General features: G+C 38.1%; 1 protein-coding gene across 3 annotated transcripts in view; it reads left to right on the plus strand.

The window, feature by feature from the left end:
* Window positions 1–26,921, plus strand: part of ARHGAP15 (Rho GTPase activating protein 15) — a 608,201-nt gene that overhangs the window by 367,550 nt on the left and 213,730 nt on the right. For all 3 annotated transcript variants that reach the window (XM_077861593.1, XM_077861594.1, XM_077861595.1), the window contains one exon: window positions 16,153–16,251. In XM_077861593.1, the coding sequence (XP_077717719.1) occupies window positions 16,153–16,251 (99 nt within the window). The remainder of the gene's footprint in view (window positions 1–16,152; window positions 16,252–26,921) is intronic.

Genomic DNA, 26,921 nt, shown 5'->3' on the forward strand with positions numbered 1-26,921 from the left:
TTGTAGCTTAATATGCACTATCCAGTAACAAGTATGAAGAACAACTATGCTTACATTTCTTTATGCTTTGATTTTTATTTCTACCACCTACTCATATATATTCTTTAAATCACTTTGTTCTAAGAGGATACAAAGGTACGTAAAGCAGAGTTTCCCACAAAATGAGTAAGGGAGATAAAGGTACAACAAATATGGCATAATATATCAAATGTCAAATGCTTTAGGAGCATTCAGATCATGGATTTGGGATAATTACAAGTGGGAAAAGTGTGAGAAAGATTAATATTTCCTTTATTCTGGAGTCTTTAAATTGAGTCCCGACTCCAAGCATTTGGGTATGTGGAGAGCTGGGTGAGAATTATGCAATTCAAGATGCATAATTGTAGGAAAGCATGGGAATTATGGCTTGTCTGAAATGTAGAGGATTGGATGAGAAGTGTCTGTGGCAGGTATTTTGTGCAGTGCCAGGCTCGGGAGTTTGTACTTTATAGACAATTTTGTTATTCACTTAGTACCCATCATTCCTTTTTATTTATTTGGCAAGCATTTAGTGAGGACCTCCCATGCAGAAAACAATAGGCTGGATACTGGGACTAGAAAGATGCATAATATCTTTATTAGGTGGAAGGAAGGTGATTCCTTCCCTCCAAGTTTAATACTTTAGCACTATTTAGAAATAAATAGTTTACATTAAAAAAAAATACACACTTCCATACCCTGCCTGCAAACTTGTCCCCATTTTAGAAGACCAATGAAAAGATATATCAGAAATCTGTATTACAAAATTAATGCCTTTTTCTAATTTTACTTAATTCCTATATAACCACAGTGGACCTTGCCCCAACAGCATGTGAATACGAACAAAGTAACACAGATATTAAGGCACAAATACGGTAAGTTGTGATTCCCACTTGTATAACCATGGCAACTCGGGCTTTATCCTTCTCCAAGGTCTCCATGGCTATTTCTGGGAGCACCTGCAATTTATTGCATTTGATACCCCATTACCCACATACAGACCAGGGAAGGCACCTCACCACAGGCATGCAGCCAATATCTTCTGAGACATGGCTTCCTTACCTCCTCGGTACTGTCCAAGAGCTTCCAAATCTACAAAACCTTCCACATGCCAAATGATACTCTGAAACTCTAGTTGCCACAGCATTTGTAGATTCATACTGTCTCCAAAGCAAATGCAGAGATTTCTCTACTCAGCCACCTGCATGTTTCACCTGGTATGTTAGGGACCTGAAGCAACAGCTCTTAGGCTAATCTCACAAAGCGAGAAAATGGCTTCTTCCCATAGCACGTGAGGCCTTTCGCTTGAAAGACATCAGACCTACCCCGTGGGACTTAGCTGGGATTCATGCACAATTTTGCCATCTCTCAGAATTCCCATTGACTGCTTACAAGCTCAAAATTCCTCTTCAGTCACTGTCTTTTCACCCACCAATACCGACACTTCAACTTAGACGTCCGGGTGGTGAACATCATTGCCCCAACTCAGTAGGCAGACCCAACTGAGCTACTCCATTCCACTCTTACGTGCACTCCTTCCCATGGGAGGTGTGGTTGGCCAGAAAAGTAATGTAAATAAAGAATATGCACTAAACCCAGAGAGTGTGCGGTATACAAAGTGCATCTCACAATGAGACAGCTATTTCTTCAGTTTTGCAGGCAGCTTTGGGACAGGATAAGGTGTTTTAGAAGTGTTATTGCATCGTCGCTTTCTAAAGGAAGGGCTGGGAAAAAAAAATAAAGTTAGGGCTAAAAAAGAGAAACACACTGTATGTGACCGGAAGCCCAAAAGAGACCAAATGTTTCGGAAACATGTGCATCATGGCCTACTAATTTAGGCTCATGACCCCCTCTCTCCAACTATATTCCTGGAAATGTTTTTCAGTGTCTTTGCATAGAATAACCAGAGGACCACATTGTTCAGAGCAGCCCGTGGGGAACAGGCTGACCTGCAGAGCTTACACCACACCTCCACGGAGCTGGCCAACACTTCCACAGAACCACATGATTCCCCGGCTCTTAATATGGTTTATTATAAAATCCTTTACCTGCCTCAAAGCACTTTTCATCAAAGCCGCTTTTAAGCTGAAGCTGAGGACCAAAGAATGCCTTTAACAGAACCCTGAAATAGCTTTTAACCCGAGGCTGAGAAGAGAAAGTGCTTTTAACCTAAAGTGCTTTCCTCTTAGGTACTTGAGCGTGTACCTAGCACTCAGCATTAGTGCCTATGAGAACACCCTTAAGACCCAAATGAAAGAGACTCCATTATAGATATTCAAACTCCTTATATTAATATATTACAAGTAATATTTGAAATCATTAAGCAGTTTTACTCCAACTAAATTTGAATCTTTTCTTATTGAACTATGCATTCATGCAAATAAATTGAAGTCTTACCACCTGGGATTCTAACAAATCTATGCTGATATTAGGAAAAGTACAGTGTTCTTCCTGGATTTCACTTTAAATCAGAGTGAGTCAAAATTGCCACACCTTCTCCGCCCTAAAAGAATCTCTCAACGTGTATCTGTCACTGAATGATAATTCCAGCTGTAGTCCATAATCGTTAGGCTAAAAAGGTAAATGAAGTCATCTAAAATTAATTCAATCAATTATCTGAATACATTTTATGTATCAAGTTAACTCCCTTACTTAACCTGTCACTCAAACAAACAAAAGTAGTGATTTTCAGAGTACACAAGGTTCCTGACTTACGTGGTTCAACTTAAAATTTCTCAACTCTTTGATGGTGCAAAAGTGATCTGCATTCAGTAGAACCTGTGCTTCAAGATTTGAACTTTGGTTTTTGTTTTTTTCCCCCTGGGCTAGCAATATGTGGTACCACATTCTCTTGATACTGGGCAGTGGCAGCGAGCTGCAGCTCCCAGTCAGCCACAGGATTATGAGGGTAAACAACCTATACATTTATGACCACTCTGCACCCATATAGATATTCGTTTTGTTCACTTTTAGTAGTATATGATCAATTTCCATGAGATAGTCAACATTTTATTGTAAAATGGGCTTTACGTTAGGTGGTTTTGCCCAACTGTTGGCTGAGCCCCTTTCAGGTAGGCTGGGCTAAGCTACGATGTTCAGTAAGTTAGGTGTAGTAAATGCATTTTTGTCTTATATTTTTAACTTACAATGGGTTTATCATGACATAACCCCACAGTAAATTGAGGAAGATATGAGTAAAGTTCCTACTAGTAAGTCTAGTAAGTAGACAACCTAATTGATAAAAGTTTTAACTTCAGAATAAATACAGTAAGTTGTATGATTGAGCAATTGAATTATATGGACAGTTTCCTATTTTAAGAATATAAAGTGTATATAAGTATGGGATAAGGTGGCAAAACTTGTTGTCTTTGAATTTTATCCCCTTCTCCTTTTGTTGGTCCCCTCTATAAGTCCAATGAAATCAAGACAGGCAAACAAAAAACAGGGAATATATTCAGCTCAAAATGTAAATAATCAGTCTTTGCTAAACAAAAGTTAGCCATGTAATCATCCAGAATGCACTAATGCAAACCAAACTGTTTCCCTCCAACTCGACTGATCATGTCACAATTTTAGATAGAAATCATATTCTTTTGCACACATTGTTTTCTCTCATTCATTCTCTCACTTATGTATTCATTTGGCAACAAGAAGAGAATGTAATAGAATGCAATAGAAATACAAAGGGAAGAGGTGTGCCTGGGTGGCTCAGTTGGTTAAGCATCTGCCTCTGGCTCAGGTCATGATCTCAGGGTCCTGGGATTGATCTCAACATCAGACTCCCTGCTCGGTAGGGAGTCTGCTTCTCCCTCGCCCTCTGCCCACCCCCCACCCACTCATGCTCTCTCTTTCTCTCAAATAAATAAACAAAATCTTTAAAAAAACACACACACAAAAGGAAAAAATAACACTTATCTCGTTTTACTGTGTATAGTTTCCTTCACCTTGAATATTCTTTTTCAGCTTCCTTTACCTAGTAAACTTATATTCATTTTCACACTTCCAGCTCAAAGTTGCCAACTCCATGAAGCCATCCTCGTCTTCCTCATTCCGAGTTAGCCTCTCTTCTCTTTATCCTCAAACTGTAATTTCATTATTTGATTATTTTACTGTCTTCCAGCTGTATCTTGTAAACTAAAGACCATCTTACTCAATTTTACTTCCAGGGAAGTTGTTGTCTGGGAAGAGGTAGAAAGGAAAGGAAGCAGGACACAAAATCTTTCAGTGGTTTTACAATTACTGTTTATTTACAATTTCATCTTCCTTCTTCTGGAAACTCTTATGTCAAAGAGTTGGACACTCCTTCAATGAGCCTACTCCTCTCACCAGCCTCACAATGTTGGGTTATCCTATGTTATGTTCTTAGACTTCTTTTCCTTTTTCATTCTTCTTCTCAGGCTACTGGCCATTATTCAAATGCTCCAGGGCTGAAATATTGCGGTCCTGTGGCTTCAGGTTCTATCTATAGGCTTTCTAAACTTAAAACCTCAGTTTCATGCTCCAGACTCTCAAGAGTCCAAACTTGCATGTTTAAATGTCCATTTGTCATCTCCTGGGATGTTTGGTTGACACCTCACATTTATCTAGAGCAATCCTTGATTCCCCAGCTCTGGCATGTTCACCTCAGGAAATACCGCTGCCAACTGCCAGCTGGAGTCACCCTCTGCTCTATTCTCTCTTCTCCTCTTGTCAGCAAACCCACCTTAAAATATTTTCCAAATTCAACCACATTTAGTCACTCCCATTATTACCAGCCTTATCTAAGCACCGTTATCTCTCCCTGGAATATGTCACCAACCCCCTAACTGGCCTCTCTGCTTCTTTTCTTGACCCTCTTAAATATAGTCTCCACACAGCAATTAGAAGGATCATTTAAAAACATAAGTCACATTATTTCACTCCCATGCTCAATAATAATTGCCAATTACTTAGAATAAAATCATACTTAAAATAATATCTGATGACTTTTCTGTGACCTTCTACCTGCTTTGGCCCCCTGGCTACCTTTTCAGTTTCATCTGCAACTCCACTTCCTGATAATACCTGCCTCTGGCTATCTCCCTGCCTTGCTTTCTTTTCTCATTGCACCTATCAGTATAACATTATCATACATTTACTATATATTAATGTGTTTATGTACTTGTTTTCTCCATTTACATATAAGCTGTATGAAAACAGAGAGTGCTATATGAGGATAGAGAGTGTTCTATTTGTTAGTCCATCCTCAGCAGGCATTGAAAAATACTCAGGGATGGATACAAAGGATGAATGAACACAAAAATTCATGAAATATTCACTTGGTCAGACCATTCTCTATACTGTTGTGATTCTGTGCACATACGCATGGAGGGCAGTTGAGTGTGTATATTTGTGTGTTGTATTGCTTTAGGTAAGCAGAGGGTTGGCGAAGTATAGGATAAAGCTGCTGCCTAAAGTAGACAAATATTGAAAAATCCTATACTCACTGTTCCATTTGAGTTAATAAACTCCTCATTTAAGCTATAAATTTATTCCTGGCTGGCAGACTCACCAAAATGTCCATTGCATTAATTGGATCAAAATTGAGTTGAGATCTATTCCCATGAGAGTTTAGGACCTTAAAAGAAGGAGCCAGGGGTGCTTGGGGGGCTCAGTCCACTGAGCATCCAACTCTTGATTTCAGCTCAGGTTTTGATCTCAGGGTTGTAAGTTTGAGCCCTGCATTGGGCTCCATGTGGGGTGTGGAGCCTAATTAAAAAAATAAAAAGGAGCCAAAGAGTACTTCACAGAGGTATCGTTTGCAGTTAAGGGTGAAATTGTGAAAGGTGGGAACTACTGGAAGTCTGGAAAGAGAAGGAGAAAAAATAGAAGCTAGAGGAGAACTCTGTCATTTTGTCTGGATGACAGCAAGTCTGTTTCTGAAATTCACCTTTGGGCTGCTTGTGTCAAAGAATGTTGTGCTTGCGTCCAACTGTCCAACTTTGATTAGAGGCTACAGACTACAGCTACCCTTGTTTGGGGATATCTTCTCCATAGTCTGGGCAAATCTCTTCCAAGACAGTCCTTCCAGAATAGACATTATCATTATCCAGCAGGGACTTTAAAATCTATTAGGTTAATGAGCTACAAGTACGAATAAACATGTGGGGGGAAACTATACACAAGAGTGTACATATTTAGAATTTCTATTTATTTAGACTCCAAACTACTTAAAAGTTAAAATAATTATGTTTTTTTTTCTGTATTTGCCTCTTATGAGAAAAAAATCATAAGTAAACAAGGCAATGAGAGAAATTTACTTCACTTGCAGTGTATATTAGAGATTCAGCAAAGAATCAGCCCAATTTTTGGTGTCTGTGTATCAAAAAGCAGTAGCTGATATTTTAAATCAAAGCCCTAAGGCATTGTAAAATAACATAGTACCTTATGAAACACTTAATGTAGATTAGATTCAGTAATGTTTTAGATTTAAACATATTTTTCTGAATCTTAGTTCAAAGAGATAAGCCATCAGTAAATTATAGTACTTATTTAAGTCACCCATTTCTCCAAAAATTATCAGTAAATTATACCATGAAGGCTCATATAGTGAGTATTTTAAAGGAGAAAAAGAAAATATAATAAAAGATGGAAGTGGAGAAAATATAAACGATAAAAGTAGAACCAGGATTCTTTGATAAGTAATCTGAAAGTTTTGGTCTAGAAACATACTGTCAAAAAGAAAACCAAATGTCACTTAGAGTTTAAAAATTAAAGGAAAAATTCAGCTAAATTGCTGAAATTACCCATGTTGAGAATATTACTTCTGCCCTTCAGTATCACTGCCCCTCCCTTATAACAACCTTTTGGGAAATGATGTGCCCATGTGTGTAGCACTGTGGAGGGAGAAATATTCCAAGTGCAGGCTACCTACTATGGAAGCTACTAGGGCAATGTTTTTCTCTTATCCCACCACCATTTTTTAACATAATCTCAACCAAGTGGGCATCCCTCTGTTGGAACTTCCCATCTTGAGCAATTGAAGAGTATAAGTCATTAGAACAATGCTGGTGGTGGAGGTGGTAATGTAAAAAGCATCCTGAACCAGCCCTCAGAGTTGGGAGACTCCTGACCTAGCAGTGTATTTCCTGCTTCATATTTCACGGATCTCCTTTGGACCTTTGGTTTGAAACATCTCCAAGACTGGTTCTCTAGCCTCCAGTAATTAATAAGTTACTTTGAGTTCCTAGTAAATTCTTTGAGCTCCCTCCCACTCTCATTCCTCAATATCATTTGAATATTCTTTGTGTAAGTTAGCCCCATTGGTGGCATGCCTGGGTGGATCAGTCAGTTGAGCATCAGACTCCTGATTTTGGCTCAGGTCATGATCTTAAGGTTGTGAGATCAAACCCCATTGAGCTCCATGTTGGGTGTGGAGTCTGCTTGAGATTCACTCTCTCCTTCTCCCTCTGCACAGGCACCCATGTGTGCTCTCTCTCTAAAACCAAAATAAATAAACAAATAAAAGGTGAATAAATAAATAAGCATATACTCCAGTGGTTTTCTAAAATTGGAGCCTTATATATACCTCATGACCAAAATACTTGTCTGATTTGAAGCGGGGAGGGGTGGGTCTAAGCCACTCGATTTGTTATTCTTGTTTTCTATTCCTCTCTATGTTCTTCATGTATGTGTAGTTCTAGGTGCTTTGTTTTTCCTTTTAAAAATTTACTAGACTAGCTGCAACGGCTCTGCATCCTGAAAGCAGAATAATCATTTAGAAAAGCATGTGGAGACTGTCTTCCTGGGTAAATGATGATAACACCGTCACATTATTTGAACATTTAACTGCCTCTATTGAGTAGTTTTCCTCATAGTTTTGATTCATTTGGAATCTAACTGACAAAGATCCCATTACTGGGTGTTCTTTCCATAATTTGTCAAAAAATATATAGCAGAGATGAGGGAGAATGAAGCTAATTTGTAATCTGGGAGACTTAACCTGGTTATATGCTGATGAACTAACTAAATCGGTCAAAAGTTTGAGAGCTTAAAGATTAAAAACCACCATTTCCTAGTTAAACTCTAATTCATTATGTAAACAACATGATTTATAAGTGCAGTCATGTGGAAGGTCTATTTGTTTTTCTCACCAAAAGATGCTTTCAAAGAAAAATTGCTGAAAATGGATTTTCTCCAACCAATGTGTTGCCTGCCATCCCTGGTATAAACGCTGAAGCGGGAGAAGGAAGACATAATGATCGCACTAGCCAAGGCCATAGGCATTTGTGGAGTACTCCAAAAATATTGGCACCTCTAGCAAGAGGTGTTTTCTAAATACAAAAATTTGTTAAGAGAGGAAGAAAGGATTACCAGTGAGCCCACAGATGGGAATATAGGTAGGGAGTCGGGAGCTTGGGGTTCTGGGCTGCTCCGTTTTTTGGAATATCATAAAGAAGGGGAAAACAGAAATAATCCTTAGTGTTGTGCCAGGACAACAAGCAAGGAAGTTTAGGGGGCAAAGATAGTTCATTAACGCTTGCCAAGAAAAGAATACTTTTCTCTCTCCCTCCCCCTTTTCTTATACTATTTTAAGATGGAAAGTTCTGTGGTCAAACACATTCCCACAATTTAATGGTCCTCCTTGGTGTATCAAACCCTGGATTATATCAAATTTACAGATGGGTGGTAATCCTACAACAGCCCTTAAGTTTGACATTGACATTTTAGCTAAATCTTTATGATTTCTTTCTTTAGCTAACACTTTTACTTTGCAAAGTCATTTCATGTGCACCATCATCTCCTCTAAGTTACATGATCCATCATTTTACGTTGAAGGCTAATGTTGTAATCAGGATTCCTTTCATTGTAATTGATAGAAACCTGTCCAAACTGCAAAAGTAAGGATGGTATTTATTGGACTACTTAAATGAAAAGTCCAAGGGACAAGGATAGCTTCAGGCATGACTGGATCTAGGGGCACAAATGCTATCACATCTCAATTTCCTCCTTTGCTCAGCTTGTTTTCCACTCTGTTGGCTTACTTCTCCAGTATGTCTTCCCAGAAGGTGGTAACATAGCTTCTGGAAGCTCAGACTCATATCCCAATAGTTTATCAACACCTGTAGAAATAAGGCTCCTCTTTCCCAGTAGCACTAGAAAAAGCCCTAAGATGTACTCCATGAGATCAACCTGGGCCATGTGTTCATGTCTGAACCAATTACTATGGCCAGGTAGAGGAAATTCATGTTCATCCCTGGAGCTAGAGGTGGTAAAATCAGCACTACCCGAACTAAATGGCAGCCAACATGAGAAAGACAACATCCTCAAAGGAAAATCAGAGCGATCTTACTGGAGAATAGGAGAATAGTCACAGCACCGGTAAAACCAATAGACCCCCACCATACTCTTCCTAACCAGTGTCATCATTAACAGTGGATCTCATGGAGCTCTTTAGCCAAGACTGGCATTTTATATTGTGAGTATAAGCCCTCTCCTGAAACCTTCTGGCCAATGCTATGTTCATGTTCTAGTCAAGTCTATTTAGTTGCAATAAACAGAAGTTCATTCAAAAATATTCATATAGGGAATCCCTGGGTAGCGCAGCGGTTTGGCGCCTGCCTTTGGCCCAGGACGCGATCCTGGAGACCCGGGATCGAATCCCACGTCGGGCTCCCGGTGCATGGAGCCTGCTTCTCTCTCTGCCTGTGTCTCTGCCTCTCTCTCTCTCTCTCTGATGACTATCATAAATAAAATAAAATTTTGAAAAAAAAATATTCATATAAAATGGGAGTCATCATGACAACCCAGAATATGTCATGGCATTCCATGGAAAAGATATATGATCTCTGGAGTTAGGCATCAGAAAGTGAAGACCTAGGATGTGTCTGTTTCATTCCTCTCTCCGCAAATTAGCTCCTGTTCCCGGGCCCAGTCACCCACTGCACACAGCCATCTCCCCGAATGGCTGCCCCAACCCCCAGTATCTAAATCCAGACAGCCTTACTATTTAATTCCCTAGAGCCAACTACCTCAGTCTGTAGGACCTCAATTCTAATCATTTTGAGGGAGAATTTCATTGCTTTGGCTTGGATTTTATGACAGCTTTTCATTCAGTCAGCTTCACCACAGAGGCTAAGTTTTTATTTCCAGAGCCATACCTTCTTGACTGAGTATGGTCAGTTTAAAGAGGCTAGAATTAATAAGACAATTTTTGCCTTGTCTGGTAACTGATAAAAGCAAACATCTTCCACCTGTCTAATGATGTTGATCATACCTAGGCTCTTTTCTCATGAGGACACTATTGGCAATCAGGAGGGGACAGTTTTTCAATGAGGGATTGCTTGCACTTGCCCAGACCACCCAGTAAGTGGCAGTGAAGCACCTCCCCCACCTCCCACTTTGAACAGCCAAAAGGAGCCAGTAGCACACCTCACCCTCTCCAATGCATTACGGCAAAACACCCTATGGTTGAGACTGTCTCCTATCCACCCAGCTCAAAATCTTTCCCAAATCCCAGCTTCCCTTATAATTAAAGAACTTCCAGCACTAAACTTCTCCTCCTTTTTAAAAATAACCTATTTATTTATTCATGAGGGACACAGAGAGAGAAGCAGAGACATAGGCAGAGGGAGAAGCAGGATCCCTTCTGGGAGTCTGATGTGGGCCTCGATCCCAGGACCCTGGGATCAAGGCCTGAGCTGAAGGCAGAGGCTCAACCACTGAACCACCCAGGCGTCCCCAGCACAAAACTTCTTAAAGCAGTAGTCCATTTGCTGTTTTCTCCTCCTCACCTTCTCTTCAAACCTTATACACAACCATCTGCTTTTCAGCTCCATTCTACTAAAGCCATTTTCCTCATGGTCACTGCAATACCTTCTGAATTGTTAAAATTCCATGGGAACTTTTTGCCTTTATCACTCACCATCATTCTTCCTCATCTGAAATTCTTCTCCTCACTCCTGAATACACCCATCTCTCTCTCTCTCTCTCTTTTTTTTAAGATTTTATTTATTTATTCATGAGAGACACAGAGAGAGAGGCAGAGGGAGAAGCAAGCTCTCTGCAGGGAGCCCGATGCATAACTTAATCCCAGGACCCCAGGATCACGACCTGAGCTGAAGGCAGACACTCAACCACTGAGCCACCCAGCTGCCCCTAAATACCCATCTCTTTGTTCTTCTCCAATAACCTTCAATGTTCCTTCTTCATGTCAGTCTCTTTTCATCAAGCAAGAAACTAGGATGTACTCTCTCTCTCTGGTGAGTTGGCTCACCTTCTACATCCAGTAAATAAATCCTACAAAATCACTCCTTCATACCTTCCATTGCCGTAGGTGAGGTTCTTATCTTTTTTCTTCCCCTGGAGCCCGAAACTTTGTAACTATGGACAGGGGACTCAATATTTTGGGGCCTCTGTTTCCTTTCCCATAAAATCGAGTTAATAGTATCTACCACCACGGGGTTGAGGATTGGTGTAAAGATTTAATAAGTTAGAACACATAAAATACTTTGAACCATGCCTGGCTTACACAGTTTACAATGAAGCTTCACTGTTATTATTAAACAGCCATGCAATAGCACTAATCACATTATATTATGAATATTTATGAGAGTTATCTACCACCATTACCACCCCCCCGCCCCAGATTGTAGGATATCATGCATCATGCATCACTGCATTTTCTAGCTGGAGCACATTTTCTAGTGGGCATGTAATAAATAGTTACCGAATGAGAAATTCAATATTTGTATTCTTTTTAATATCCAACACATGACAGGTGCTCATGAAATATTCACTGAATTGAATGTGATAGAATTGAAACGATCTGGGGAGAATACAAAGTAAAAAGTGCCATAATATTAGATAAAGCATAATGAGTTAATTTTAAGGGGAGAGAAATTTCCTTTGGGACTCCTTCTTAGGGTGGAATCTAAACCGATGCATCATTCCGCATTCCTAGCAAATTTAGAATTCTTTTAATCTATTTGTTTGCTCCCAGTTTCAGTTTCCATGTCCTGTAAATTCTCTTTGTTTTCATTCTCATAGCACAGCTTAGGTCACCAACAACCTGGACTTCTGTTATCATCTTTATCAGTAAGCTATCACTGCATAACAAGCAAACACAAAATCTCTGAAGTACAGCAAGAAGCATTTATTTCTCATGAGTCTGTGGGTCGAGTTGCCGGGGGTAGGCCTGACTGGACAGTTGTACTTTAAGTGGAAGGTCTGACTAGACTTGTCCCTAAACTGAGCATTGGCCTGGAACTGCTTTCAGTCTGGAGCTCAGACTGAAAGGGCAACAGCTACCCAGGGAAGCTCTTGTCTTGGCAATAGCAGAAAAGTAGTCCGCTGAGTAGAAATCTGTAATGCATCTTAAGGCTTCCATCTGGAACTGACACATTGTCATTTTTAGTCACACAACATTGTCCAAAGCAAGTCTATAGACAAGCCCAACATCAGTGAAATTGGAGGAATAAATATTCCCCCCTCTAGTGAGTTATTCCACACAGACACACAGCAAAGGAGGTGAGCGCATAAATATAATTCAGAGAGGACAAGAAGAATCATGAATAATGATTAAATTTACCACAACTCTGTCCTTAGTCTGGTCTTCCTAGGCAATCACATCAGCCTCTTAACTAATCTCCTTGTGTTCAGTCTTTTTTAAAACACGTACCTCCGTTTGGTTATGATTATTTTGGCTGTAGGGGATAGAATGCTCAGTGAAAAATGACATATATTATCTCACATAGTAAGAAATCTAGAAAAAATGTTTTAGGTTTAGAACTTCAACAATGTCATTGAGGTCTCAGGTTTTTTGTAACTTTTTAAAATCCTGTTAGCTTTTGTCTGCAAGCTTGTTGTCTCATGGTGATAAGATTGCTGCAGTAGCTCTAAGCATCACATGATTGCACAGTGGTGTTCAAAGCAGAAAGAAAATAGAAAGAGTGCCTTAATACACCACTCTCCTTTTATCTGGAAAAAAAAAGAAAGAAGAGAAAGAAAGAAAGAAAGGAAAGAAAGAAAGAAAGAAAGAAAGAAAGAAAGAAAGAAAGAAAGAGAAAGGGAAAGGAAAGGTAAGGAAAGGAAGGGAAGGGAAGGGAAGGGAAGGGAAGGGAAGGGAAGGGAAGGGAAGGGAAAGGAAAAAGGAAAGGAAAGGAAAGGAAAGGAAAGGAAAGGAAAGGAAAGGAAAGGAAAGGAAAGGAAAGGAAAAGAAAAGGAAAGAAAACAAGAAAAGAAAAGAAAAGAAAGAAAAGAAAAGAAAAGAAGAAAAGAAAAGAAAAGAAAAGAAAAGAAAAGAAAAGAAAAGAAAAGAAAAGAAATTCTTGTAGCTTCCGAAATCATCTCTCCTTACAGTCAACTAATCAGAAGTATCTAATTACACAGAGCTGCAAGGATGGCAGAAGTCAATAGGGAACATTTCCAGGATCTGTCTTATAAATGGACTCTAAAAACAGAAAGAAATCGGGAAGAGACTAGTGTATGTATGTATAAGAAAGCATTGGTGTCTGCACACTTTCAAATAATTTAACCGACCTGACGAAATATTTAAGACTCTCATAATGCCAACTTCATTTTTTTAAAGCTTAGTACATCAAGATTTCTCTAAATAAAAGTGAATATTTCTCCAGAACATCCATTCTTCCTCAAATTTGTATACCTTCCTTCTGTTTTCCCTAAATGGCCTCTTGTCCCCTCTCTCACCACTTCACTTAAGCCTTACTTCTTCCGAAGATTTGGTTCTTCTCTGGGAAGTCTTCCGTGGGCACCAAAGGCTGGTCTGATGTCCTGCCACATGCTCAATAAATATTTATGAAATTGATTTGAATCATAATTTGCATTAGAGGGTTTTGTACTTTATAGTAATTCTTCCAGACTCTAATCTCTGGCCGATTTAAATATTGCATCTGAAGTTTGGGGTTATTTTTCTTAAATAATAGTTTATGTCATTTTTTGTTATAGTGGTGGCTCACTATTTTTGAACAAATCTTTCAAGATTTGACCAAGTATTCAAAGCAAATACCCATGGTTATTTCCCACTTCTCTACACTGTTATGTTTTGGGCCTATCATCTTTCTGTCTCTTGGATGAAAACACACATTTTCATATTGAAATATATTCATGCTTTAGCCTTAATTACTTCCCTTTCTGCTGGGTTGCCCTTAATTCAAGCCATCACCTTTTCTAAGAAATGAATGAAAATCATGACTTCCTTGACGTCTCAACACATTCCATTTTGACTGCGCCTTTGTAATATTTCACTTACCATGCTGTCGTGTTGAATTTTGCTTTTTTCACCACTTCTACTACAAATATATTTTTTTAATTTATTGAAGGCCTCCACTGATGATGAAGACAATGTTTTGCAGCCAATCATTCAATAAATGTTTATTGAACTTCTAGTATATGCCAAAGATTGCTTTCTAGGGACCCAGGAAGAAAGGAAACAGGTGTAGTCTTTACTCTCCTGGGTTTTGCATTCTAAGCAGGGGAAATAACTAACCAGGAAATACATCAATCTGATACACCAGGCAGAAATAAGTGCTCTAAGGGAAATAAAACAAGAAAGAATCATGGAAGGTTCCAAATGCAGTGGGGCCATGTTTTAGCAAAAAGTGGGTAGGAAAGGCAACAAAAGTGACCTAGTACAATGGAGTTTCACGCAGAGGCTATAGTAGGTGCAAAGTCCCTCGGGGCAGAAGTGTGCTTGGTATTGGCAAGAGTCAGCAATGTGGACAGAGTGGCTGCTGGCAAGTGATGGGGGGAGAGAGGAGAGAGGAAATAAATGAATTCAATTAATGGGTACAAGGGCAGGTCACGTGTTACCTTGGAAGTTGCAATAGGGAATTGGAGTTCATTTTGAGCAAGATGGGAAGTCCTTGAAACCACTAAATATTTGTTTCATTATCAGTAATAAACATCTATGCTGTTTTTTAAAAAAATCTGGAAGTGGCTGGAGGTGATGATTACACAAGAATGTAAATGCACTTAATGCCACTGAACTGATCATGTAAAAATGGTTACGATGGCAAATTTTACGTTATGTATATTTTAACACAATAAAAAATATCTATGAGTGAATCCTGTGGGCCGAGTCTGTGCTGAGCCCTGGTGACTATATGAACACAAAGAGGATGAAGATGCTCCAAATCTGCTTTGAGAAAATACATTCCACATATTATAAATGTAAATACACACCGCAGGGCAGTCAAAATCATGTTCCCAGTGAGAAGACCAGGCTAGGACTTCAGAGTGTGTTCTCGGAAGCATCAATCTGGAGAGACGCCCTTTGAAATGAAAGGATCTTACTCGAATAAGTTTGGGCTATAGTGCATCCTCCAGCCCTTTGTGGAGATTCTCGTTGCAGATTGGCATGTCACATGCTGTAAAAACTACACATGAAAGAAACCTGGTTAACTTAGTTTAACTCAACATTGCTAAGCCATTTTGATCACAGGCCTTTTTTTCCCAAATTGCCTATCAGCATCCCGAGGAACTGGTATTCCAAAGAACCCGTGTGAAAGGAGACACAAAGCTGAGATAGGAAGAGAAGAGTTTCTGGAGAAAGCATGGTCAGAGCTGAGCTGTAAAGGATAGGGTATACTTAGATTGTACAAGAGAAAGGGCATCCAAAAAAAAAAAAGAGAGAGAGAGAGAGAGAGAGAGAGAGAGAAAGGGCATCTAAGGCAGGAAAGACGCTAAAAAATTCCTTTCAAAGTAAATCTCCTGGAACGTGCCTCTTCAAATATCATTGACCCACTGAACAAATCTTCGAAATACACTGATAAAATTATAATCATTGGCAAATTTCTTCTAAAACACTCAAGACACCAATTCATTAAGATTCATCTTCTTGTCGAAGTTTTCTTAATTCCTTGTCATTACTTTATAAACAACAAAGTTATGCCCAGAGAGACTATAATTTACTCTGTCGTCCCTGCCTAATCGATGGCAGAGTGTTAGTTTTCTTTCTCTGGGCCCAGAGTCCTATTCCATAAAGGAGGGAGTTATGGCCTTTGTATCTCTGCAATAGACCCTTTGGAATTAAAGCAAAAAAAATCGATTCCTATGCAAGACGCAGATTTTAGCACGCAGTGGATATGGAAACAGAATCAAATTAAAGAACAACGCAATCTTGGATTTTAATGAAGCTCATCTTTGTTTCTTTTGCAGATCAAATTTTTGGCTCTCATCTGCACACAGTGTGTGAACGTGAAAATTCCACAGTTCCACGGTTTGTAAAGCAATGCATTGAAGCTGTCGAAAAAAGAGGTGGGTAACTGAATATGCAGCAATTTCCCCCATTAGCGCACCCTCTGAACAACCAATGCTCAAGTTAACAGCGCCACTTGATTTGTCTGGGAAGCCATGCAATTAAAACTTGACTTCTGTTAATCGGTTAAGAGGATCAAGTTTCTTATTAACTTCAGTTTGTTTTTACAATAGGGACATCAGTAATTCCCACTAATGTTCTTTTTTTTTTTTTTTAATATTTTGTCTGTCTGACATGTTGTTGATTCAATTGCAAACTTCTTGTTTTCAAGCCAGTGATAAAACATTCATAAAATATCAGCACTCACAGTGTTAGAACCCTCCTAACATTCATGCTGGTAGATGTTGTGCCAGAACAATTTTTGGTAAGCCCCCAACATTACCCAAGTGAAGCAAATAGCGTTCCCACTTGCAAACAGTGATATCCCGTCTTCCGTGTGTCTCTGATCACTATAGAATATGGCTAACCGGTTCTCCTGGAACAATTAACAGATGCACCTCGAGTGTTAAGACAACCTTTGATTCCCATATTTCAACATTCTGTTTTTCATCAGAAATTATTTCATCTTACCACGGGGAACAAAACAACCCAACTGACTCATCATTTCTTTGCTGGTCTATCTGTGGGGTGTTTTTCCTTCAGACTATGACTTCATTCATTCAAGGTCATTTTCCCTGGAAGATACATACAGTAGATGCAGAATCTCAAAAAAATGTATTGTATAAAAATATGAAGCTTCATCACCATCTGTTACAAGTTTACAACATACTCCCAGGATCTAGGGGGATATATATCATGTAAAAGATAGAGGTGTTTTCAGAAAAAGAATTGGTGAATCTATTCCCATTTTCTGCTCCCAGTCTCTTAAAACAATAGAGCCAAGGGGAAAAAAATCTTTACCAAGTTATCTACTAGAAAAAAGCCATTTTAATTCTCTCAATGTTACCTGGCTTTATTATAGAAGCATAATAAAAATGGCCTGCAATTTCCAACTCCTGGAAATTCATACTTTAATTATACTGTAAGGACAGCCTTGGGATCCTATTATTCCCATATCAGTAGGGAATGAGAGAATAACAAGAAGGGGACGAGTGGGTAGGGAAAGTAGATAAAGAGAGTGGCTTTGGGGGAAAGCCTATCAACACATCAGAGAGAAGAGCTGAGAGCTCGCAGAGGGTAGAAAACAGTAAAAGCAGAATGAACACAAGGAGAGGTATCTGTGAGGAATGGAGTCAATTGGAGTTTGGAGAGAAGTGTGTTTTTATTGCACGTTGCAATCTCGTTTAATTTTGTAAGTTCATAATTTAGGAATAAATATTATTTAATAAGTACTTAAAGCCAAAATGGATCACTGAGAAGGTTATAATGTTATTATTGCCAATAGCTAAATTATCATCATTTTCAGGAAACCTTCATCCACTTAAAAATACTCAGCACTGACGGTGCGAGCGCTGTTATATTAGAGCAACTATTCGAATAGGACTTTGGGGGAGCTGCCCATAATAAGACGTGTGCACATATAATAAAAGGACTCTGTACCTCTCTATTTACGCACACACCCGAGGCAAAATGAAAACTCTGCTAGATACAGCCTGGTGGTGTGCAGATACCATAATACTGTAGAGGAAAAAAATATCTATAAATAGAACTGTATCTTCTGTTCGTGGCATTTTGTTGGCGATTTTTAATAAAATAAGACAATGTTTTTGCTGACAGCAGCAATCATATCTGGCATTATATTTCATTGTCCCAATGTTTACTCTTAAAATGAATTTGTAGATCCAGCACTAAACAGGCGCTAATCACACATATGATTATTAAAATAACTCCTAAGCATTTTAATGAAACTCAAAGACTTTACAATTCCACAAAGCAACTGATAATTCAAAGCACTTTGGCAGTGTCAGCTTAAAGGAACTCTATGGAAATGTTCAATAAAAACTCAGAGGCACAAGATAAACCTCTCCCATCATTGCAAGATTTACAAATGTGTACTTTTGATTATATTTTTCTATGATCATTTTGTTGGATTAATATTCTTACATTTATACGCCAATTCTATTTACTCAAAGTGTTGTTTTTACTAAATTCTGGCAGAAAGCACCTTAGGACAGAAATAATTTATGTGAATCTAAGTCCAATGTTTATGCAGGCTTCTGATGACATTTTATGCCGGGGTTGGTATTAGGAAGTAGCATATAAAGGTGCCAAGTCTTTCAGCACGGCTGGGACTCAGCATATCTAGAGCCCTCCTTCTAATGGCCAGATCCTCTTCCAGCCAAGATACTCAACTGCAGAGTCATGGGAAATGCTTATGGACCAGTTATGGGAAAGGCACATTTAATGAATATTGTGTGTTTACTCTCACAGTCTTAGGGAAATGGCCTCAAAACTCACGATAGCAGTACACAGGGTGCTTCGAAAATATGTTTCCTTTCTCTCTTTTACTCTTAAGATTATTTCCCCCACCTTTATATTAAAAAAAAAAAGCATCAATCAATTCTAGCCGTATTTTTTTTAAATGCTTCTTACATGCTTGATTTTGAATGAAACAGTATCAGGAAGGCAGATCTCACCATTGATTGACTGATGCATGGATTGATTGGTTGATTCTTCCATTCATTCATTCAGTTATTTGTCTTACTGGCTTGCAATTGACAGAACCAAATGGCTCATGCCCCCATAGTCTACCCAGGGAAAATCTACCCAGTGCTTGGCACAGTTGCATTCTTTAATCAACCTTGTAAAGTGATATTAGTCACATTTTAAATTTTGCATCTCACAGACACGCCTAGAAGAAAATCTATTAGTGAGCTGAATGTAAACCAATTTAGCGAATAACTTGTTTAGTGTGTTTCCTTATCTTGATTTGGTTTCCTTTATTCCTTTAAACCACCAGAGCATTCTCCCTCTCACCAACTATTATAACCGGATTAGAGCTATTTCTGTGGTTTTTGACATTGTCTGCTCAGCCTAAAGAACATACACAAAACTTGGAGGGAAACTGTAAAGGAGCCTGTTAGTCTTTAAAGCTCTTCCAAGTGGTTTGTTCACGCTTGTGTTGCCTTTACAGTTGTAGACCATGTACATGAAGATTGTAAGTACCCAAAGAAAAACTCAGTTTATGTGTTTTCTTCCAAAGCAGTTTCTATGCAAATATCAAATCATTGATCTGCTAATGCTCAATACATATGATAAAGTGCCCCAAAGCCTGAGGTCAACTGATACTTTTCTTTGAGGTCTGGGGAAACAAGCATGCAGAAGGAGGCATTGAGACACACTGGTAGTATGTAGGTCTAAGCAATGAGAAGTCCATTTTTCACTACTTTATGGAATACTTTGTGTAGCTTATAATGACCTCAAAGTGTACAGAAATTCCTTACTTAAAAATAAGGTTATCTGCAGTTCTCAGAAGACAAGGGCTTAGGAGATGTGACTTAAAGTATATAGTCAAGGCTGGTGCAATTGGTATTAAGAACATAACCTGTAAAGAAAACAAAAAACAAAAAACAAAAAACCTAACCTGTAGTTCTTTTTATGTAAAGCATGTAACTGGCTGCTACTCTGCTACTCTCTGCATCACTGGGAAGAAGCCTTACACAGTACCAGACATACTGTAAGCACTCAGTAAATATTGGTTGAATAATGTCACATATCCTCTTTGCTGTATTCAACAAGTAGAGATTTAGTGTCTACCCATGCCTCATTTTCCATGCTACCAACTGACAATATAAAAGAAATATACATTAAGCAAGAAAAAAAAATTCTCTGAGTACCAAACTATGTTGAGTGTTATGAAAGAAAAGAACAGGCACTAGAGGAGAGAATAAGCCTTATAATATTTTTTTAAGGTAAGGGGAGTTTGTTTGCTTAAAATCACATACTAGGGGAAGCCTGGGTGTTTCAGTGGTTGAGCGTCTGCCTTCAGCTCAGGGCGTGATCCCGGGTTCCTGGGATCGAGTTCCGCATCGACCTCCCTGCAGGGAGCCTGCTTCTCCCTTTGCCTGTGTCTCTGCCTCTCTCTGTGTGTCTCTCATGAATAAATAAATAAAATCTTTTTTTAAAAAAAATCACATACTAGGGAGTTATTGGCGAAAGGGCACAAAATTGCTGTTGTATAGGATAAACGAATGTAGATGTCTTTTAAAAAAATCACATACTAGGGAGTTATTAGAAAAAGGGCACAAAATTGCTGTTGTATAGGATAAATGAATGTAGATGTCTGATGTACAGGCATGATGACTATAGTTATTCTAAGGCAGTAGATTGCAGGTGCTCTCATCACACACACGAATTAGTAGATATGGGAAGAGATGTATGTTGTTTAGCTTGACTGTAGTAATCTCATCAAATCATCCTATATACCTTAAATATATCCAATATACTAAATATATTATGAAATATTACTTAATACTAAGTATACAATTAAATATATTTTAAATGACATAATAAACCCTGAGTAATAAACACCTATTTGTCTGGCTTTAGCCTTCTGGTGAGAGTAGAAGTTTAATTTCACTTTATTTCCCAGGTTGTTTTTCTGGCATATCATGCCAATGCAATATAAGGAGTCAGTTTGTGTGAGATACTCAAAAGACAGTCCTTTTTCCACTCAACAACACCAAACTTTTCCAAAGACTTCTTTCATATATAATGGAGTTAACTAAATGAATAAGTGTATTTCTAGTCTAATATATTTTTATGTATCTAATATATTTTTGTCTGTAAGGTCATGGGGCTTTTGAAAAAAGTTAATTTCATTAGGACAGGCATTCATGCTTTGAAATATGGTTTAACAGGGCAGTTTTCCTCCGCGAGTCTTGATTCTGGTCAGTATGCCCCCAGACTATTTCCCAGCATGAAAATGACACCTAGAGATTGGTGGCAAACAATGCGAATGTACTTAACACCACTGAACTGTAGATTTAAAAATGGCTAAGATGGTAATCTTCATATTATGTGGGGTGGGTTGTTTTTTTTGTTTGTTTGTTCTGTTTTGTTTTGTTTTTACCCACAATTAAAAATAAATGGTATCATGTCTTCCAAATTTGATGATTCCAACTATAAGCTACTTTGCAGGATGTCTTGGCAGATGCTAATCAACAAGTTTGTCTTCTTTCTTTTTTCTGGAACACAAAAATACTATGACAAGAATGATACACAAAGTTACATTTTTGACTGGGTGCCTAAAAGCCACCCTGGGATCCATAACCTTGCTTAAAGATTTAAGAAAGACCTTTAGTCTACTTCTGAGAAGGTCCTTAGCCTTGAAAACTTTATCTCTCAATTTGACTTCTTAGCAGCTGTTATATTTTTTTTGCTGTCGTTTGTTTGACAGGATCCAGTTATAGGTTCCGATGTCTGTTTAAAGAAACAAGGAGGCTGTTGGCTTTCAAATTCTCTCATTGCTTGTGTGATCAGCATTTTCCCAGGCTTTTCTACATAGTTTGCCAAGCAAAGGGACTGACCTTTTGTAGCAAACACTTTTTCATTTCAAAATGCTCACTTTGATTTTTGTCCCATTTTATGCTCATTCCAAACTGTTTACAACCCACTAAAAATGACTGTGAATTATATGTTTGTGTAATGGATTCCTTTTGTGGTCGGAGTGGAATGTTTACTTTGAACAATTAGTTATCTTTGGGTAGACTATAGCAACTTGGAAAAAGAATGGCTAAAATTATTATTATACCTTAACTATTTCTTTTTGGTAATTCCTCTGCTATTACGCGAAGTTTGGGAGAATGTCACATCAGTAAGCCCATGGCATTATAAACGAGATCTATTCCTCAAATGTGGGAGCATTTAGATGTCATTGTTAAATTATACGAAGGTATAGTTATATATCGACTTGGGGATACACTTATCTGACTCATAACAATTCAGAACATCAAATAAATATAAACACATTCATCTTCAAATACATAAAATAAATATGTGGATATTTACTGTAGATGTATAGTGGCATTTGCATATTAGGTAAGGTATGCACATGTGTGTATTTATTATATCAATAACAGACATGATCGTAATAGCTATTATGCTAAGACATACCCAGCATTATATTGTGAATATAATTTTCCTGATACTCAATTCAGTGCATCAGTCTGCCTCTTGAGATCTCAGCAAGTGTTCACTTGCAAAAATAAAGCTTTACATAGTCTTTTCCCGATGCCTGAGAATCCAGACCCCTAAAGTACAGATCAAATTGCCTTCACTAGACAAGCTCTGCTCCCAGTTCTGCTAATTTTGTACTGTTCATTCTTTCCCACTTTGGGATAATCTATTATAGTTGGATCCAGGCACGCACGAAAGGCTGATACTTCCATGAGGAATGTGCAATTTGTACTGTTTAGTTTGTGACGAGATTCTTGAAAACTTTTATGATTCTATCTTGTTCCAGAGAGACTTCTGCTTGCTAGTTTTATAAGCAGTGAGTGAAAAAAAAAGTAACAAAAACAAAACAAACTGATAAAAATTACATGCTCAAAAAAAAAAATCAAGAGTTCAAGATAAGCACTTTTTCTTTTTCCCCAGAGAATATTTGTGGACTGAACAAAAATGTTTCTGAGGGCACTGACCTATGTGTTGCTTTTCTTTTTTTTTATTTTTTTTTAAGTGCTTGCTTTTCATGCCTAAAGTTAGGCATCCACATGCAATTACAAAAGAGCTGATCCTCAAAGAAGCTCCGTGAAAGTTTGCAGCAGATTTTCCTTAGGTTTTATTTCTGAGTTAAAATTAAGTCCAGTTTTGCATTTTTGTGTTTTGTTTTGTTTTGTTTTAGTGCAACCCCAACGACAGCCACCTTCCTGACAGCTATAGCGTTGTGCTGAGTCCAAGTCGGAATTGGCTCTTTGGGGCAGTCGTGCTGGGGCCTCTGTGTCTGTAAGAAAGCCACATTCAGGGCTAGAGGGGAAGGCAAAATCAAAAAAGAGTAAACAGGAAACAGCCAGCAAGAGTATAAAAGAGAAACTGGGGAAAGACAACCAAAAGAAATCAGAGATGACAAGGTGGAGAGAGAGAAAAAAGCTACGTTTTGCAATTAAGAAAACAAATGTGGATAAGAGGGCACTCTTGTGAGGTCTCATAGTGAGGAGAAGACAGTGATGGAACCCGTTTCCAAGTCAACCAGAGTTACCTGGTACCTGCTTCTCTGTTCCAGAGAAATGTATTCCCACTCAAGAAAATATTTGTAAATCAAATCTTGCTGTGGAGGGCAAGCTTACATTGGATGTTCACAAATTCTGAGTATACACAGGGTTAGGAATTAACTCGCTGTACTTCTTAGTGACATTTCATGGAGTTTATCTACATCCAGCAATACACAACAGTCTTATTATCAGAAAGAGAGCTTAAACATAACAGAAGTTAATGGAGGAATAAATGTGCAGTTCAATAACCAGAAGGGCTATCTAACATATCCAGCAATGTGGCTCTGGCCAAATCAGTCAGTGGATATTCCCACACTTTTGCGTCCAGAATGCATGAGAATAAATAATATCTCTTCCAGATAAAGCCTGAGTCTAATTTCCAACCTCCACCCCCAGTTCCACCCCCATGTTAAAGTTTAGGTTCTTGCCATACTTTCCCTTCGAGTCAGTTGGAAGGAAACAGAGCCAAAATTAATACCCTAGGAAATTAGTCTCTTATTGTGTGAATGGAGGATTTAAATAATGCAACACCTCCTCATGTCGAGATGTGATCGTCTAAAATATCCTATAGCGGTGTCATTTATATGATGAGAGTTCTGGGTCTGAGGGTTTTTCTATTATAAGCCCCCATATTCGGAAGTTAATAGTTCAACCATAAAAATAATCTTGGCTGAAAGTTGGCAGGATGTTTTAGCCTGGAAGCAAATGTTTACAAAATTTGAAAAAAAAAAAAAAATCACATGCATTTGGAAAGCTTTCAGGTTTTCAATAAAAAGGCGCAAAAAAGAAAAAAAATTAGACAGACAGAGATTTTCAAATATTTGTTGCCCTGGGATTCAAAAACGGATTTGTAGTTTTTAAATAGAATTTTAAAATTCTTGTTGCATAATGTGAACCAACTGACTAAAAAAATAATTATCAAAAACATCATCAAAACTCTCACAGACTGTCACTTTGTTTTGTGAAATAATCTGTTGCTTATTGGTTGAACAAGAATCTATACGTTTTATTTCTACAAACACTTCCCTAGAGCTTAAAAATTTATGGTAATTAAGAAATATTAAAAATTCAGAAACCTATGAATGAGAACAAAATATTATACTCTTTGTAGACTTCCTAATAAATAATGTTTCCTTTTAAAATGTCCAGAAATAATTTATTTTTCCTAGGAATTTTCACACTTTCAAATGAAGTGTGTCAATTGAAGCACTAATTGTTATACTACATATATATTAAAAGAGACATACAGATTCCAGAAGTAGTTGCATGGCCCATAAAACTGAACATGGCATATTTTCCCCTATCAGATATTTTAGAGTAATTTACTCATCCTCCTGAAAAAAATTAATGTCTTAGAGATTCTTCTAAATTCTCTGAAAGATTATCTTATAGTCTAATAGGCTATGGAATCAGAAGTGTTTGTCTTAGGTTCAAGTAATCTTTTCCTTGCTAGTTGTATACCCTTCTGCCAAATTTTATAATTTTCAAGCTACTTCCTATTTTCACTTCAGGAAAAAAAAAACCCAGGGGCAGGACACTTTGAGAGAGAAAAACTGCAAAACCAAAATAGCTCTAAGATGATAACTGCTGGAAGAGTTCTTGAACTTATAGTAGACTGTAGACCCAAAATGTAAAATCATACATTTTTAAAGGAAATATGAATGTCCTGGGATTTAGAGGGGAAGCATAGCTTACAGAAGAAAGATATTTAAACTATTACCCTCAGTGCATTGTGTGCTATTTCATATAGAGAGCGTGGATTTTTTAACTCATCACAGTACCTAGCACCTACTGGATTCTCAATAAATGATGAATGAATGGATAGGTTATATCCAACATTGCTTAAATCTTCATGGAAAGTTGCACACCTGCAAATGATTGAAACTTGAAAAATAAATCAGTGACCGACAGTTGTTGGTTGAAGGCAGCTACATGATTTGCATGGTTTCCAAATCTATTTTTTCAACATGTAAACTATTCTGATAATATTTAGATATTATGTCGTTCTAAATGATATTCTTTTCCATCGATACCCAGCTACACTAAACATTTGAAGGTAGGTTTCCTTGAAGATTTTTACGTTCATCAGTTTTGGGATACTACATTTAAGTGCACCGTTCAGCAGCTAATGGAATACCCAGTCTCTACTCATTTTCATTAGAGGAAGTCATATCCCATTAGACATTGTTTCAACACCAACAGCCTGCTGTTTGTAATCAAATAATTGAATGGCAGGTATGACCTATAAGTGACATGCCTGAGAATAGTCAGGAGTAGGCTCAGGTCTCATAACCACACGGAAGTAGAGCACCACATCTTTTCCTCTAATTCAGACTTGGAATAACATGCTGGTGCTGTTCTCTCTGGTAGTTTACTGCCCCGTGAACATCTCACCTTCTTGATTCAGTGTTTATTTTTTACATAAATCTGAGGATTTTTTATTTGGATGACAATTTTTTGAAAGAGTCTGTTAAAGAATTTGAAATAAGATTATATCTGGGAAACGAACAAGGGGTAGTGGAAGGGGAGGTGGAGAGGGGGTTGGGGTGACTGAGTGACGGGCACTGAGCGGGGCACTGGACGGGATGAGCACTGGGTTTTATACTATAAAGTTAATTGTTGGCAAATCGAACTCCAATAAAAAAATAAAATAAAGATTATATACGGTCAACTACACAGACTTACCGATTGAAGTTAATGAAGATAGGATACCAACAGTCTAAATTCTGACATGATTTTGCTCTTGGATATTGATTTCATTTTTTCCAAATTTAACTTCATGACAGAAAAGTTAAACTCTGCTGACGCTAGAAAAAGGTCTCTAAAGACTTTGAATATGCACGTGCCATTAAAATAGGACTATTATCTCTCCTGTCTTAAAAACGATGCTCTTCTTGTTATGTTTTGCATTTTTGACTGTTTGGGCTAACTTAACCCTTTAGTCTCCCTACAGGGCAGTGGAAGACCTAGCAGACAGTACTATAATCACTGTAGTAAGGCTTCTTTCCTTCTGTCTTAAAGGTCAGTAATTGGCCTGTATTTGAAATCGCATGGCATGATATTGGAGTCTACGTGCTTAGGCCAGAGTCTGACAGCATAGGAAATGTGTGTTTTCCCCGGGATTTAGTTCTTGACTCTGGGATTCCTCTATCCATTCTTTTAGTGTGATCTCAGTGATAGCAAAACCTTCAACGATTTCTTCAATGACTTCAAAGTTCCTATTTCAGAATGACTCCTCTAGCTATGTCTTATTCTCAGAGCTGAGGTCTAAGAATAAGCCTTCTTGAATTTTCCTCTGGCATCTCAAACTCAACTTCTTCAAGCTGCATTTATCACTTTCCCTAACAAATCTATTCATCTTTCTTTATTCCTTAACTCTGTCAATGGCATCATGGCCAATTTTCCCCATTCTTCTAAAAAGAAATATGTTGGATATTTTAGACTATTGTCTCTACTTACACAGAGCATCATTGCCCAGGTCTAATTATCTCTCCTTTCTTACTATCACTTGAATCTAA

Source organism: Canis aureus, chromosome 20 (assembly GCF_053574225.1).
Source record: "Canis aureus isolate CA01 chromosome 20, VMU_Caureus_v.1.0, whole genome shotgun sequence".
Classification (NCBI taxonomy): domain Eukaryota; kingdom Metazoa; phylum Chordata; class Mammalia; order Carnivora; family Canidae; genus Canis; species Canis aureus.